At 38.3% G+C, this 17883-nt stretch overlaps 1 protein-coding gene across 1 annotated transcript in view; it reads left to right on the forward strand.

The window, feature by feature from the left end:
* Positions 1-17883, forward strand: part of LOC113229913 (U2 snRNP-associated SURP motif-containing protein) — a 28383-nt gene that overhangs the window by 6824 nt on the left and 3676 nt on the right. The window contains exons 5-15 of the mRNA XM_026463604.1: positions 272-434; positions 2228-2393; positions 2737-2900; positions 7548-7613; positions 9008-9051; positions 10839-10985; positions 11793-11978; positions 13738-13980; positions 14803-14989; positions 16662-16836; positions 17637-17856. Of these exons, the coding sequence (XP_026319389.1) occupies positions 272-434; positions 2228-2393; positions 2737-2900; positions 7548-7613; positions 9008-9051; positions 10839-10985; positions 11793-11978; positions 13738-13980; positions 14803-14989; positions 16662-16836; positions 17637-17856 (1761 nt within the window). The remainder of the gene's footprint in view (positions 1-271; positions 435-2227; positions 2394-2736; positions 2901-7547; positions 7614-9007; positions 9052-10838; positions 10986-11792; positions 11979-13737; positions 13981-14802; positions 14990-16661; positions 16837-17636; positions 17857-17883) is intronic.

Raw genomic sequence — 17883 nt, forward strand, 5'->3', positions numbered from 1 at the left:
TTTCATTGGTAAACAAATCACGCTTGAAATTGTGAAAATATTAAACACTTGTACTTGTTCATTAGGCATTTACTCTTAAAAATGTCATCAATGTAAATTTAGAGATGAAATGCGATTTTACAATAAATTATGAAAAAGTTGGTAATTTTTCCAAAATAATAGAGCACATACATTGACAACGTGACTGCAAATTAGCAGCTCAAAAAAGAACAGTTTACAGCTAAAACGTCATATAGACATTCAGTGTATAGACTGTATCTGAATTTTCCAGAATCCAAGAGGAACGGTCAGAGCGTCACAAGTACAAGAATGTGCTACGAGAACGAGGAACCATCGGCAATGAGCCCATGATTGACATGATGCCTGATATAGGCTCTTATGATACCGGCGATCCCAATACTACTAACTTATATTTGGGCAATTTGAATCCTAAGGTAAGTTTGATTAAAAGAAATCAATAATGATTATCTATATCTACAAATATATGATGTGCAGAGAAAGTAACAAATCGTGACTTAACAAATAACACCATTTACGTCATTATTTTAATTGAAAAACTCAATTGAATTCAAGATTTTATTAAGCTGTTGTTAGTAATAGGTGTTCTGTTTATCAATAACAAATAATTGTATTTATATCTTTTAATTATGTCCAGATAATTTAATCCAGACTTGAGTGATGTTCAAAAGTAAAAAAAGACTGTCAATTTTCCACTTAAATGGTTATGAAAACTAATGCGGTTATCACACATAGTATAAAAGTAACGGGACTTACTTGCGTAGTATTTTAGTCGGAAGCGGTCCGACTAGTTTCAACCATAAAATATAATAAAAATAATAAAGGCATGTGTTACGTCGGCGAAACGAGACGGAACGTGGCTACTAGGCTAGCTGAGCATATCCGATCCATGAAGAACCAAGATGTCAATAGATCTGCGGTGGCAGACCATTTTCTAAGCTCCGGTGCTGGTCACTACATTCGTTTGGCAAAGCAAAGGTTTCAGCGCGGGAGAAATATTTTGTGCCCCGCAAAATCCGAGAGGTTATTGAAATAAGTAGGCGACCAAATTTTAATAGAGATGGAGGCTGGAGCTTGCGACCGACCTGGAAACCGTGTCATCATGGCGCTCGGTATGCAGCTGCAGATGTTAGTGGTAACGACGTGGTGAGCTCTGTGTGCTGGACTGTTCCCGACAACAATTCTACGGACAGCAGTAGCGAAGAAGAGTTCCAAGACGCGCTGACGCAACGTATCAGCCCTCCGAGTTCCTCACTGCGGACTGATCGATGCGCACGCAGCGAGCCGCAACGCGCAGTGCTAGACTGTTACTTTTATACTGTAACACTTAAATGGTGTTGTTTATTAAGGGATAAAATGAGGAATATAGTTATTTTTTTTGTCTTGAATTTGGACGTTTGTGGGGGTAATTTCGTACTCCTGATATAATAAAACCATTAGTGATCATAATGTCAAAAGTGCTTTTATCACATGAAAGTATGAGTTACATAAAACAAATCATGTATATGGGAAATTTTATAACCTTCCTATTTAAGCATGTATTAAATACCTTAATATTGAGCGGTGATAAGCTAGTGGAAGAATGGTAGTTGACCATTGAAAAATCAACAGTTCCGATCCGTTTGGCGGCATGTATCTATGACATTGATGTCTAAATAAAAGGATAGCACACTTTCTACAAAAATACATTGGTCTTAGCTTTTAGACTTCATGCTGGCCACCTTCCTTTAAATAAATTCTATCATATAATAAAACGAGCGGAGTTTCAGCTTTGTGAATTTTGTAGCAAAATTGAACATATGCTACATTTGATGGAATGTGACCGTTATGTGGCTATAACAAGCCAATTTCAATTAGGGGATATTTGGCAGATAGGGGAGTTAAATATTGTGTTGGGTGACCCGTTGACAAAGAGGGCTAAAACTCTGTACTCATATGTGAGGTCTTACCCCTTACTACGAGGCGACACTATACAGTATCGCCGTAATAATTCACAGGGATTAACATCACAAGGCCGACATTGATACCCAAGTGTTACAGGCCTTATTAAAAATAAAATAAAAAAAATAACTTCTATTATGAATGTTTAGTAGCAATATCTTTCGCTACGTTACATAATTAATTACATAAAACCAATTAAAATTGTTCCTTTCTTATTTTCTAGCTTGCAGGTATGTAAGATTATTTCACTCTAATAACCAATTTGCAGATAACAGAGCAACAGTTAATGGAGATCTTTGGTCGCTATGGGCCACTTGCAAGTATCAAGATCATGTGGCCTAGGTCGGATGAGGAGAAGGCGCGTGGCCGGAATTGTGGCTTTGTCGCCTTCATGTCTCGGAAGGACGGAGAACGAGCTCTGAGATGTATAAACGGTACCATACAATACATAAGCAATACTATAAACTACATTTTTGATTATTTTTATTATTTTTAATTTGGGCATAAGAGCTTACAGTTTTACAACTGAACATTTTATTTATTTATTTTATTTTTTAAATTTATTTTGTTACACGAATTATTACAAGCAGCAAGCAGACGTAATAGAAATATATATAGAAATTTGATAAATATATGTACGAGGAATATTCAAAGCTCCTGAACCATAAATACTAGAGAGTAAACATAAATATATAATAAATATTGGAGGGAGAAAAAAAAGGAGAAGGACGATATGTCGCTACAAAATTGCTAATGAGTATCTCTTGTATGTTGCAGGAAAAGAAATAATGAGCTACGAGATGAAGCTCGGTTGGGGTAAGGCAGTGGTAATTCCTCCAGTCCCTATCTACATCCCGCCTGCACTGCAACAGCCCACCAAGCCGCCCCCGCCTTCCGGCTTGCCGTTCAACGCTCAGCCGCCAAAGCATCTTATGAACAAGGTAACAGTTGTCTAAATTATTTAGTTTAGAAACGGGATCGCAAACAAAAGGTTGACGTCACTTTAACACAGGGTGCGATGTGTTATCGAATGAGGTTTAAGACATTTATTCTCACTAAGAATTCTAAATAACTCGCTTACATGAGAACACAGAGAAACATATTACAATTTCTCTTTTATAAATCGTACAAGGACGGTAGTCTCAACTGCCTCTATGGCCGATCGGTTACCATGCCGGCCTGACACGCAGAGGTTACCAGGTTCGATTCCCGGGCGGGAGAAATATTTGTATGGCCTACATTTATTTCTCTTGCGAGTTTGGGTGTAATTTGTGGTTGTCTATATGTGTGTCCATGGTACCCGACATAGGGTTTCCCTAGTGAGGGGCTATGTTGAGTGTGTGCGTTATTATTATTAAAAAAAAACTACATGGATTACGCCCACTGCTTATACAAGATGTGGCTCATTATGTTAATTTTAATTTTATCGAGTCGGAACCTTTGTTTTGTACTTGAGGCCTTTAGACGCAGTAGATTACAAAGATCACGTGACAGCTTTCTGTTTACGGAACTCAAGTTTTAAAATAATCTTAAGCGTACCAATTTCTATATCTGAATACATTTTAAACATCAACCTTGTCGTAATGGTCGTGATACATTGTTATTGATACATTGTTTTCAGATGTATTTCAGTTATAATTAAAAGCGCCCCGTAAATTAAGCGCCACAGCGCAAACGAAGCTAAGCGACTTAGCTTACGTAGTGACACGCAACCATCGAGTATATAATCAGAAATAGAGACGAAGTGTCATTTAATTTGTTTGAAAACTATTCTGCCAAATCGTTATGGTGACAACTGCGCTCTGATTGGCCAGCCCGAATTCGATAACAATTGACGGGTGCCGCCAATTGTTTCACTTCAAATCGGCCAGTTTAACTTGAGGCTTGCTATAATAGACGAAAATTGAAAAATTACGTATTTAATAATTAATTAGGTACCGATGAAATGTGATCCCTTTTGTTTTGTAATTAGATGTTTTGCTGTTTTTCCCACACCACCGAATGGAACCATTGTTATCTTTATTACAATCAATACAGAATATTTTTGGAATATACGGAGACGTACACATAGGTCAGTTGTTGGCGCTGTACTATTTCAGCTTTCTAATTTGTGATTTCAGCGCAAACGAGATTTGATATTTAAAATGATATAAGGCTCATTTGCCAGATGAGTTGCTAGGGATGGATGGCTCTTATTTCGTCTCTATTTCTGGTTATATACTCGATGCATGCAACCAACTATGCTAACTTAACTTAGCTCACCTAGTTACATTCAAATGTAATCTAAGAAAATATGTAGTAAGTAGTGACGTGCTACACCGTGGATACGTGCGCGGGGTGGAAGGCGGAAAAAGGGCGACTTATTTTACATAGCTTAGTGGGGTCGTTGGGTTAGTTAGCTCGGTTAGCTTAGTTGACGGTGTGAACCGAAGTATGAAAAGATGCCCCGGCTACGTGAGCTAACTTAGCTTAGCTTCGTTCGCGGTGTGGCCTGCGCTTTACATGAAGATAAGGTTGAATTTTTATCAAATTTTTAATTCATGTAGTTTTAACATTTTCAATGCCGAGATAATTTTGACTTTTGTATCTCAAAGTGCGTTCCAATTACCTTGGGACTAGCACAATTAGCATATACTATTCGTTCACTGCTGTGCGTAGTCTTTTATATATATATATGTATATATTATATCAACTGACGGGACGAACAAGTCGTGCGCCTGATGGTAAGCTACACGCCTGTCCATCACAGTTGCAGTGCCACTCAGATCTGAGGGGCATTGCCATTGCGCCCGTCACCCTGAGACATACGTTGACAACTCCCATGTGCCCGTAATTTCACCAGCACTCTTCCCCTGCAAAACTGGAACACGGTAATGCTGACATTACTGCTTGGCGGCAGAAATAGATAATGTGGCAGCATAGATTTAGTATATCCATAGATTGGCCCTGAAGTATTGGAGACGAGACCAAAACAAAAATACATCTGCGCGTATAATGTGCATGTGTGCAAGATAAATAGTGTTGTGCCATCCACTGATTTAACTTTAATATCGATTAACATATTACACCGGCATTTTACTTCGTCGTATTCACCAAAATGTCTTATAGCAAAACGCCGAGACGTTAATTAACTAATTAATTAATGATTCAAAACAAAATTAAGAAAGCTACTATCACCTTCTGGCAGTGCCATAGGATGGTAGGTAAACAACGGGGACTTTCACCCAAGATAACACTATGGCTCTACAAATCGGTGATAAGACCCATGATCAGTTACGGCGCGATGTATGGTGGCCACGAACCAAGCTGACGACCACAACCGACAAGCTGGACAAATTCCAAAGACTAGCCTGCATGGCGACGATTGGCTGCATGAGCCCTTTGCATGAGGATTTTGTGCCCTTACGTTTTTCAGGTTTTTTCTTTTCGTATCTAAGCGCCTGTTAAGAAGATCAATAGGTTTCTTCATTTTTTTTGTCCTCGGGGATATATTTTAATCCAGATCGTTTGCTATAGAGCTACTGGGTACTGGTGATATATCTCTGTACACATATGAAGATACCTTGCGTCTTGGCTTCAATGTAACCTACAAACAAATATAACTTATAGATTTTAAGACTTTCGTGGTTATTCACTAAATGATTATCACTAGTATCAGGTTTCTCCTTAAATATAACTTATTATAGTTATTGTATGATATGATGACATAGAAGTGCATCACAGCAGTCAATTTGCAGATAAGTAATAAAACCAAAAAACCGGACAGGTGCGAGTTGAACTCGCGCGGAGAGGTTTCCGTACAAACGTAACATTGTAGTTGAAGAATATGTTCTCCAATAGATTCCAACAGCAAATATAGGTTTATTCGCACAATAGTGAGAGATTTAAAGACAATTTCTGTATTTTTTTCAAAACTTTAGGCTCAGTAGTTTCGATGATAAAGGGGATAAGGGAGAATGATCAATTTTCGTCTATTTTCTTAAACAACTTAAAAATATTTATATTTCAAATTACAAAAAATATATACTTGAGAACTTTCCCTCCCAATAGTGACTGCAAATTCAGAATTAATTTATTTACGTTACACGTTTTGGTCACACAAATGCATATGTGTACCAAATTTCAAAATAATCAGTCCAGTAGGTTTGGAGTAAATTGGCTGTGACAGACGGACAGATAGATGGACACACAACTGATCCTATATGAGTATCGTATTTCGGAACAGAACTAAACTCTAACAACAACAAATCGCTGTTTTGTTTGTTGTTGAGAGTAGTACTACACAAAAATTCATTAATTGTAAGACATACCGGCATGAATAATGTGAGTACAGAACCAGAACGTAACTTTAAGGACTATCCACACCCATCAGAGCCGTGCCCGGGACGTGGCCGGGGCGTGCTAGTTTGTATGAACTGCGGGCCCGTCCCGGCCCCGGCCCGGACACGGACATGTGTGAACGAGTTCATACAAAATATACGCAACGATATTTTTTTGAGCCCCTGACGGAGCACGGCTCCACGTCTCAGGCACGGCCCGGATATGTGTGGATAGACAATAACTCATAACGCATTTTTCCTCAAAGTGTTTGCTGCATATTTTTGAAAGCTTTTTGGGAACCCAGTCTTCTCTCTTTAGCATTATAAGCTATATCTGTCGTACTTCAATGTTTTGAGGAAATCTGAATCAACAACAATAATTAACATAAAAAAAATGGGTGCCTCAACTACGCTATTAAAAGAAATTTTCGTTTTAATGTAGACAAAAAATAATGCACTAATGCAATATTAATTAAATATAAAGTACTAAAACCAGAAATTTGTGATTAAATAATATTAAGTATGAAGATGATTTCGGCTGTATGCAACCCTTTGACTTTCTTTTTTTCAGTTAATGGCATCTCGATAACATATTATCGATTGCGTCAATGTCTATGAAAGTGGGGTTATGAATTTCAGAAATTCACAAATTTTATATATTTTTTAATTGAATTCGTATACATTTGGGTTATTAATGCATTTGAATGGTATAATTTTACGAATATATTTATGTAAAAAACTTTTGTGGTAGTGCTTTTAGACAGCTAAAAATTTAAATAGTACTTACATGTGAAATGTACAATTCTGCGAGTTTTCCTTTTTAGATGAGATACATCCGGCCACTGAACACGTTACCATGACTAATAAACGTCCGTTTATAACTATTTCACATTTTAAAACCAAATATTTGTCAAAAATAAACGAAATTTGTTTCGTTCTCAGCTGACCCTAGGTTCATACAGGGTCATAGCGTTCAATGAAGTGGTCTCGTCTACCCATCTCGCTCTAACATACGTGTATACTAACGCTCTTTCACTTGCATTGCCAATCTATGGGTACCTATATACTAAATCTATGGGTGGCACTACTTCCCGAGACGAACTCTTTCACAAGGAGCTCCACTGCTACTAGTTCTTCTTTATATTAAGAGGGTTGTCATAATTTCTGTCAATATAGTCACCTGATTGGTTTATCTCGACCTCTTCACGTCCACTTCTGTACATAAACATCTTGCAAAGACTGCTTGTCCACTATTAGCTTTTGTTTTAGATCCCACGCATACCTCCAGGAGATTACTATCCAAGGGATCTGGATGACAGAAATATGTACGAGCAGGTGAGTTAAAATAAATATGAAAATAAAAAACTCAAATAATCCTAATTGCGCTAAACATTTTACCCGTCACGCGTCCTAGAGACACGGTGTCCCTAACGATAGGGGTAAAAATAAATATTTTTTTAATAAATTATATATCAAGTTCTTAGGTGCTCGCGATTGTTACACGTAGGAAATGAAACTATTTTTTCGGATTTAAATCGCGTATATTTGTTTTTTCAAACAAACCGACGTTTCGGGCCCTTTACAGATCCCATGGTCACGGTTGACTGAGGTGGTGCAGTCTTCAACCAGTTATGTCTAATATTAATGCAAACCACCCTATTTTTTTCACTATAGTTACAATAGTTATTAAGAAATACCTTATTTTTAATTTTACAAAGAAAACATTCCAATTTACGCTACATTAAGTTTTACAAATTTTTTTATTCAATGAATTTTTATTAAGTTCAATTTATTATTAATTAATTGTAGAAATTAGAATAGACTAAAACATATTAATTAGTACTGCGGTCTTATGTCTGTTTGGCATTTTTCATTAGAGGAAATACTGGATCCTAAACTGGTGGTACGGAGAAAACATCTTCCCTGTTGAAATTAGGATGTTTTTTTATTTTTAATGGCCTCTGGCAGCATCCTGGGTAGATAACGGACTTCTTTAGCTGGGACCTGGGGTTTGTCAAACTTAATTGAATGTATAGGTTTATCCATGACATGCTCGCAGACTGCAGACTTGTTTACGTGTGGTTACGGTGTTTGACATCAGCTATATGTTCTTTGACGCGGATACAAATACTTCGCTTCGTTTGTCCAATATAAGAGAGACCGCACTCACAGTCAAGCTTGTTAACTCCTGCATCCTGTAACGGGATGTTACATTTCACGGGTCTCAGTAACTGAGAAATCTTCCTCAGGGACTTGAAAAAGGTTTTGATAAGGTCTTGTCTGTAACACCTCTCACGTAAGGTAAAATGGCAGGCCTTCGCTCGACTGTTGGTGGTTTCACACGGGGGCTGCGGCATTGGCGTGGAATCTTCAACTTATTCGCATGTAGGACTTGCTTTTGTATGCTGAAGTTCCCCTGGCAGATAATTACTGTCGCAGATACCATGTGCTCTCTGAAACAAAGATTTGCCCACGGTATGTAACTGGCTACGATGGTGAAATAGTTTCATTTCCTATAAATTATATTTTTTTATACTTTTTTTATTGTGTGTAATATGTCGATAAAAACATACCTGTGCGTTAGGGACACCGCGTGTCTCCAGGGCTCGTGACTACTTCATTGGTACTGTTTATAATGTAATGTGTGCTATTGCATGTTTCTTACATTTAAAAAATGTTAGGGATCTTTCAAAAATTTTACAATGTTATTAAATTTTATTATTTTCCAGATATTATCACAATCCATCGTCAAGGTCGTCGTACCTACAGAAAGGTAAGTCAAACTAAAATAGATACGGTCATATAAGTAATACTCGACCAAATTAAAAAACCGCATGTTGCGAATGAAGCTTCGTATTTGTAATTGTATTTTAATTTGATGGAAAATTATTTATTTGACAGTAATTGTTTTGTGTCGGAAGTCAGGCGGCGAACGAGAATAGACCTCCAGTTCCGAATCCGAGAAATGACGGTCCGAAATGTCATAGACTTAATTATATCTCTAGGTGTACAAGCGATATTAGTATTTTCTGGGATTTGATTCAGACGTAGTGCACAAGTGATATTCGAAGTGGGTCAGAGTTTTCTAGATTTTTCTAGTTGCGACTGCATAGAGAAAAGAGAGACCCCGGTATATGCCTGCTTTTTAGACCTTTCAAAAGCTTTTGACCTAGTGTCATATGATATGCTCTGGACAAAATTGAAGAAAGCGGGCATAGCACCTGAAGTAGTTGGTATTTTCTAACATTGGTATAGTAATCAAAAGAATGTGGTAAAATGGGCAAATGCTCAATCTGATGAGTATGTTTTGAGCTGTGGCGTTAGGCAAGGGGGATTAACCTCACCTAGACTTTTAAATTTGTTTGTTAATAACCTGATTGGGGAGCTGAGCAGCATGCATGTCGGATGCCGTATTGACAACACAAGCGTTAATAACATTAGCTATGCGGACGATATGGTGTTGCTCAGCCCTTCAATCCGTGGTATAAGACGACTTATATGTCATTGTGAGACCTATGCTGTGCAACACGGTTTAAAGTACAACGAGAAAAAGAGTGAGTTCTTGCTGTTTAAGGGTAAAATTAAAGGACCAGCCTGTTGCACAGTTTAGGTACTTGGGTCATATTGTGACAGAGGACCTAAACGATGAGGGAGACATAGAGAGGGAGCGCAGGGCGTTGTCGGTTCGAGGCAATATGTTGGCTCATAGATTCACAAGGTGTACGACTGGAGTGAAGCTCACACTCTTTAGAGCATACTGCCAGAGCTTCTATACATGTGCTCTATGGTCCAACTTTACGCTGGGATCATACGGCGCCTTGCGAGTCCAGTATTATACCTTCAGGACCTTCTTGAAGCTTCCCCGTTTCTATAGCGCATCTGGCATGTTTGCGGGTGCTGGCATGGATGATTTCTCTGCCATCGTGCGCAAAATGTCCACTTCGTTAGTACGAAGGGTGAGGGGTAGAAACAACGAGATCGTGAAGATCATAGCAGACAGGATGGATGCAGCTGTGTTCCGAAGGTTCACTGAGTTGCATGTTCTACGTGTGAGTCAGTAAATCATCTGGGTGGCTGGTTTCGTCCTGTTTGTTATATTTGTAACTAATTATTAGGTATTATTTTTGTGATTGTGTAGTAATCCTAATACTAACATAGTTCCAAGGTGTCATGTTACTAACTTACTAACTTGTATGGAACACATTGTCTGAAATAAATGATTTTTATTTTATTTTATTTTTGTAGACTGGGTATAAGCCACCCTAACAATCGTTAGAACGGTTGAGCGGCAAACATCTTAGTAACGTCTCATATCAAGCACATTTAGTACACAGACCGTAGCAGCGCTCCTCTGACGTAGATATAAGATATATTATTCCCAAAATTTCACCGTTATTCAAAAACTGTTCTGACATTTCGGTTTAGTGTTGCTGTTTACACCAGATTTATTTTATTGTTTTGACAATGTTACCATATGAACAACTAGCTATATATCAAAAGTTAAAGCGGCCACATTTCGCTGGAAAGAAAGTAATACATCAGTGCAATCTTGATTTCCAGGAACATCCTAATGTTGATTCACCGCATGGTTGAGTTCGTGATCCGCGAGGGCCCCATGTTTGAGGCAATTATTATGAACAAAGAGATGAACAACCCCTTCTTCCGGTTCCTTTTTGAAAATCAGTCGCCGGCACACATTTATTACAGGTACAATAACAACGCACTTTATTTACAGACTTATGTCTCTCAAGGCATAGTTACACGGAGAGAGCGTCTTCGAGAATTGCAGTGCACTCAGAACTTTAAATCAAAAAGATCTGATGGGCACTACCACTGCTCCCGTCACCCTGAGACATAAGTTGACAAGTCCCATGTGCCTGTAATTTTAGCATATTCTAAGGATTAGCACGGAGCGTTATGCTTCCACATTTAAATGGCGAACGGGTATGGAGTGGTATTCCCTGTCTGCAAACATGTTTCCTGAACGGTATAACTTGGTCCTTTTCAAGACAAGAGTGAATAAGCATTATTTAGGTGTTCATGCTCCATCGTCGACCTCATCGTCACTTTCCATTAGGTGAGTTGAAGGTCAAATGCGCACTTAATTTTCGAATAAAAAATTAATAAATAAATAGACTGCTGCATACGGAGGAGGCAAAAGAGGTTTGTCAGGCGTGCGGCTAATGGAATTCAAGGTCACTTTACATTACATGCCTATAAAATTTGAGGATTTTTCCCGATATCCACGGAATCCCCTCATCAGAATCTGACTTGGTGACAATGGCGCCACCTCGAGAGTTTACCCTTTCAAACAAAAAAAGAATTTTCAAAATCGGTCCACAATTGACGGAGTAATCGGTGAACATACATAAAAACATTCAGCAGAAATAACTAACTAATAAAATAAATAACCTCTCCCTTTGTTTTGAAGTCTGTTAAAAATATTTATAATTAACTGCAATCAAGTTAGAGTATATTGGATTGGCAAAACAATGTTCATGTGTCTATTTATAGATGGAAGCTCTTCTCAATGCTGCAAGGTGACTCTCCCAAGCAATGGCAGATGAACGATTTCCGTATGTTTTGCGGTGGGTCGGTATGGCGGCCACCAGTCATGAATCTGTACACCGCTGGCATGCCTGACGAGCTGGTTGAAGAGGACGACGCTAAGGATAACATTAGAGGCACATTGTCTAACAAGTAAGCATTTTTTTTTTACTATTAATTCATATTCTTGTTAAAAGTACTATGGTGATTCCTCCTATAAATGCAAACAATCATAAGAGAACTATAGCGCCATAGCTCTACACGTCACTCTTTTTAAGGGCAATTCTATGAAATTATAAAATTATTGTAATTTTACTATTATGATTTGTGACTATATGTGTAGAGCCATTCGGCAGTAGTATGTCACAAAGCTGTTTTTTTTTGGAAGATATGTGTGTTGCACATGAAACTACACATTGGCGGATCTTGTACCGTTGCACTGCGATATGTGAACAAAAGTGTATAGCTTGGTTGACTGCACAACACAATTATATTTAAAATATGAATTTCCATCCCTTAGACTAGGTCAAAGTCCTGTGTCTTAGGAGTGATTACCTATCAGTATTTCGAAATTACATTGTCCAGTAATAACTTTTGGTCGAAATTTCATAACCTCGAAAGTAATTTTGAGAGGAAAATGTTTTTTCTTTTAAACCTAACTTAACCTAACCGAACCTAATCGTGTGTTTGCGATAAACATTCAACATATCCTGAAAGAACAACTGTTTCGTTATAATTCGATTTTCGGTGTAATGAAAATTCAAACAAACGTTATTTCGGACAAAATTTTTGACTTTGTGATAGGTTACCCTTAGGCTACCCTTTTTCTATTGTGAAAATTTTTAGGAATTGTATTTTCGCACCATATAGTAAATCAATCAACCTTCAATTTTACTATATATTTTTTTCCATAGTGATTGATTCAACATTTTCACTATTATGCGGAATTAACTAAAGCCATTTGAGGTTGTATAAAATGTTAAGTACTGTATTTATTTATGTCAAATTAATAATAATATTAATAATTTATTTCTTTCTGTGTTAGGAGATTCCGCTTTTCTACATCTAAGTCAATCTTAATAGTAATCTTATTTCGAAATACAACATTTACAGATATTTAAAGCAGTTATTTAATAACGTAGTTATGTAGAGTAGGTTAAGGTGTTTAGAATGTAAGACATAAGTACCACATACATATACTCAAAATTATATAACATACAAAGAAATATATACACACGCGTTAAAGTATTATTTATTACAAATAGATACAAATCCTTTGAGGCATGTCTTCGTTTAATTATCAATAATATTTTCCATTGTAGTTCTAATACATTGTGTTTTCACTTTGTCATAAATAACTTGTTCCCTTATTTGGGTTTTTTAAATAGTGTTTTAAGCCGACGCGAGTCAATATTTATGTTTTCACTTTCACTTAGATCACATTATTATCGCTTTGAAAAGAATGTTTCGAATTCGTAATCAGTGGAATTTTCGGGATTAAGTATTCTGTAATTTGGTTTAAAATGAGGAATATAGTAACTTTCTTCATCGCTGTTTCTTTAACTGCCTCTGTGGCGGAACGGTTACAATGCCGGACTGCCACGCAGAGGTCCCAAGTTCGGTTCCTGGGCCGGGAGAAATATTTGTATGGCCTACATTTATTTCTCTCGTGAGTTTGGGTGTAATTTGCGGTTGTCTATGTATGTATCCATGGCACCCGCAACACAGGGTGTTCATAGTGCAGGGCTACGTTGAGTGTGTGCGTCATTATTATTATTCGTTTTTTCCTCATACGATACTTAAAATAAAAATAGTCTTTGTAAATACTGTACTTTGTAGCTTCGAAAACCGTCCATTTTCTGAATCATAACATAAATATATAATCGAACGAAACATTGATCGAAACGTGCAGCCAACGCGACCGCCTGGAAGAGCTGATCCGCAGCCTGACGCCGTCCCGCACGAGTGTGGGCGAGGTGATGGCGTGGTGCCTGGAGCACGCGGAGGCGGCCGGCGAGATCGCGCAGTGCCTGGCCGAGGCTCTGTCGGGCGAGCACACGGCGCCTCACAAGCGAATCGCGCGCCTCTACCTCATGTCCGACGTTCTGCACAACGCCGGCGCCAAGCTCACCAACGCCAGTGCCTACCGGAACGCGTGAGTGCCTTGATCGACCGAATTTGTGGGGTCGGTGTAGATCGTAGTTACCCAAGGCGGTCCCTACCGCTCGGCGGTAGCAAATACCGCATTTGAAAAAAAACTTGAATTATGTTTACAGTGTGTTTATTTACATTCTCGCCATATTGAAGAAATTAATCATAGAAATAATGCAAAATTATCTAAATATATGAAACAAATATTCTGTTCAATATTCTTGCTAATTGTATATAGTAAACTATTAACACAAAGATCGAAGACTCAGAAAAAACTCCTTCGATCCGGCCGGATTCGAACCGACGTCTTCTAGCATACCGTGTCAGGCGCTATATCAACTAAGCCACGGAACGAACCAGCGGACCTCAAGAATTTTTCTATGTGCTTGCGTCGTATCTTTGTATTTGGTTTTTCAACGATTTTTTTAGCTGTAGCGCCATCTATGAGAAATCTATGATTTTTCGTCATATCATATGTGTTAATAATTATAACAAACTAGTGAAGTAATTTCACATAAAAATAATTGAATATCAATTCAATAAAAATTTACATATAGGAAAGTTTCGCAAAATTGTCTCTAAATCGTATGCACCGCGCGAGGGCAGTAACCCCGCGACCCGCTTCACCGTGCGATACGTAATCTTTCTCCATCTCTTATTTACCTGTTTTTATAATTATGATTATGTACGGGTATTGTTATAAATTGCTAATTATTTACATCTTTGTCACGATTCATGACGGGTTCATGACGATTAAAATGTGTCATTCTAATCAATTAAATTTACGGAGTATAGTAATTTACAAAGTCGGTCAATAATGTTCCAGGTTCCAACAAAAGCTAATAGAGATAATGCGCAATTCGCATCAAGCGTGGTCCAAAATGACGTCACGATTGCAACAGGAAGGTTTCCGCGCCCGAGTCACGCGCATACTACAGGCGTGGGCCGACTGGGCTGTTTACCCTACCGACTTCTTGCTGAGGCTCAATGATGTCTTCTTGGGACAGGATAAGGTAAAACGCTTTGTAAATTTTTTAGAGTGTTCGTTTTGATTGGAACATTCAATTGCCAATAAAAGGTCATGAAAGTTTATATCCGTGTTAGCCCAGTGGAAGAACCGATGCTTCTCAATAAAGAGATCTATGTATATGACTTTAATTTCTAAGTTGCGTCGTTTATGGATGTTTATGGTTTTTTAAAGACGGGGTACAATGACATTTGCAGGGTTCCCAGATTTCATAAAGTCATGTAATTATTGTCGATAGTTTTATCGATAGATTGTGAAAGAAGGAAAAAATTGCCATAAATGTCTGAATTGTGAATGTTAAGATGTTTCAATGATTACTAATTGCGTTATTGCCTTGTTTATTCTAATTTTGACAGTTGGCCTGTGATTTTAATAAGGACCGGCGAATTTAATTATCTATTTTGCATTAAAGTGCAAAACTTTAAAATATGTCTTCTCTTTGTATTTTTAATAGTCGTAGTTCTAAATGCAGTGTGTGTATGAACTTGGACCTGTCATTTTACTCCATCACCAAAAAAGACAACCTATACTTACGTATTTGATCTTTTCATGCAAGTCTCGATTAGCTTGAGCGATAATAAAATGGAAATTAAATGCTGAGCAATTCTGAATTTCAGTCACTCTTGTTCAAATTACCATAAACAACAATAAACACGTTTAGTACTTGATGTCATTCTATAATGAATGGCGTGTATGACTCTATAGTCTGTACAATATTTATCGCCTGCAATCACTAGCTGCTTGCAAGCGAGCAACACTTTTGCGCAATGTCTGTCTGTCTGTCTGACTGTCATTTTACTCCATATTCAAAATAGACACTAAATAGTAACAATATTTGTAGCTAAGTGTGAAGGAAAACATCGTAACGAAACCTGCATTCTAAAGAAGGTTCACATATTGATTTTATTGAATGTTATGGTTTTATCGTGTAGATGGCATACACTATAATGTTTACCATAGTATTGAAAGGATTTGCCAAACGCCGTAAGGTACTTGCTGATTATTGCCCGGTGCGTCAGAAGTACAGGAATGATACGTCGTGTGGGGAAGGTTCCTTTCGACGTAATTATTAATACAAAGGTCACAAAAAAATCCTTCATCTGACAGGATTTAAAAAAAGAAATGAATATCATAATGTTATTTACTATCATTTTGTTTTACTACCATGACAAAAAATTTGTGAATATCATGATATTCGATATCAATAGAAGGAATTTTCTTTATGTTCGGTCTCTTTGCATTAATTATAAACAAAAAACTTGTAAAAGTAAACTTGAAAAGTCGGTAACTCCACCTTCTGGAAGACTAGCCCAGCGATGGGAGCTATAATGAGTTGAACTATGATAAGGTTTTACGATGTCGTTATCGGAACAGGTACGCTTCAATATACGGCAGTAATCAGACTTGTAGTTTCCACAAAATTAATTGTAGCTTAATTTTTTATGTTTAATATTCCGCCATACAGCATGAAGTCAATATTGCAATTATTTCCGTATTGTTCTAACCGTGATACCTACATTCTCTATCCATTATAGGAATTTTGAGGCTCGAATTGGACTGTTTTAGTTTTGGAAAAATTGTATTGCATTGGTCCAATCTAATACAATTTTTCCAGTTCTCATTGTATTGGAAAGATGTTAACTCAAGAATCTTAACAGGAACCGGTCCAAGGAATAGTAGAAACCCAAGAACGTGAAGGCTCCCCAGCAAATTCCACAGCATCAGAAGGATCCTGGGAGGGAGGAGGGTCGGGTGGTCCGCTAGATGGCGCTGCGCTGAGGAGGATGGCCGCAGAAAGGAGACATGTGGAGGACGATATCGACGGAGTACCTGGTAAGTGGAAACAAGGACTAGAAATGATAGTGTCTAGATAAGTAAAGATTGACAAATCAACCTTAAGTCTCACTATAGAACGGTTTTTGTACTTGGTGCCAAAAATTTGCACAAGCACGACCATTGCAGAGTCGGAAGGTAACTATTTATCAGTCTTTAAAAACATCTGCTGCTGCTAAACTCAAGCTGGTCATCATCATCAGCTTACACTCATCCACTGCTGGACATAAGCCTCCCTTTGAGTACGCCAACTCTCTCGGTCTTGTGCCGCCTGCATCCAGCCGCTGCCGGTCAGTTTCTCAGTTCGTCTATTCATCTTGCCGCCTACACTACGTTTTCCTTGATGTGGTCGCCATTCTAGAACAAGTCTGCTCCATCGGCGATCAACCCTCCTGCAGACACGTCCGGCCCACTGCCACTTAATCTTACTGATTTTGCGAGTTATGTCGGTCACTACTTCTCTGACGTATGAGCTCATTAGGGTTTCGGTCCATCAGAGAAACCCCAAGCCCCAGCATAGCTGCACGCAATAATAAAAATAGTTATTTTAAATTGACACTAATAGATGTCGCTTTCAACAATGTTGTCAATTTGAAGTGACCTAATGAAAATGTGATTCAGAGTTAGAATCTAAAATTCTCAGTCTATGTTTTTATATTTTTGGGCACTTTATTTTTCTCTGATGATGCTGCCGTGTATATTTTTAGGTTTGCGTTAATTAATTACTTGGTGTTAGTTTTGAACCGGGTTCACTTTAACATTCCGTACCTATCTACACGAATGGGTATATGAAATTCCAGTGGACGAGGACATAGACGGGGTACCCCTCGAAGCAGACATGGAGGGCTCACCATCAGGCGAGGGTGACTCTTCGCGCAGCCAGCCGGTGGGCGCCTTCATCCCTTCGCGCTGGGAGACCGTGGACCCGCAGCCCGCGGCGCCGTCCGACACGTGGCCGACGCCGGCACGGCCGCCGGACGAGCCGTCACCGGTACACAACGCGCAGCAGCAGAACGACAGGTATGCGTCTTTTAGTACCATGGTCAT

Source organism: Hyposmocoma kahamanoa, unplaced genomic scaffold (genome assembly GCF_003589595.1).
Source record: "Hyposmocoma kahamanoa isolate Upper Pololo Valley unplaced genomic scaffold, ASM358959v1 63, whole genome shotgun sequence".
Classification (NCBI taxonomy): domain Eukaryota; kingdom Metazoa; phylum Arthropoda; class Insecta; order Lepidoptera; family Cosmopterigidae; genus Hyposmocoma; species Hyposmocoma kahamanoa.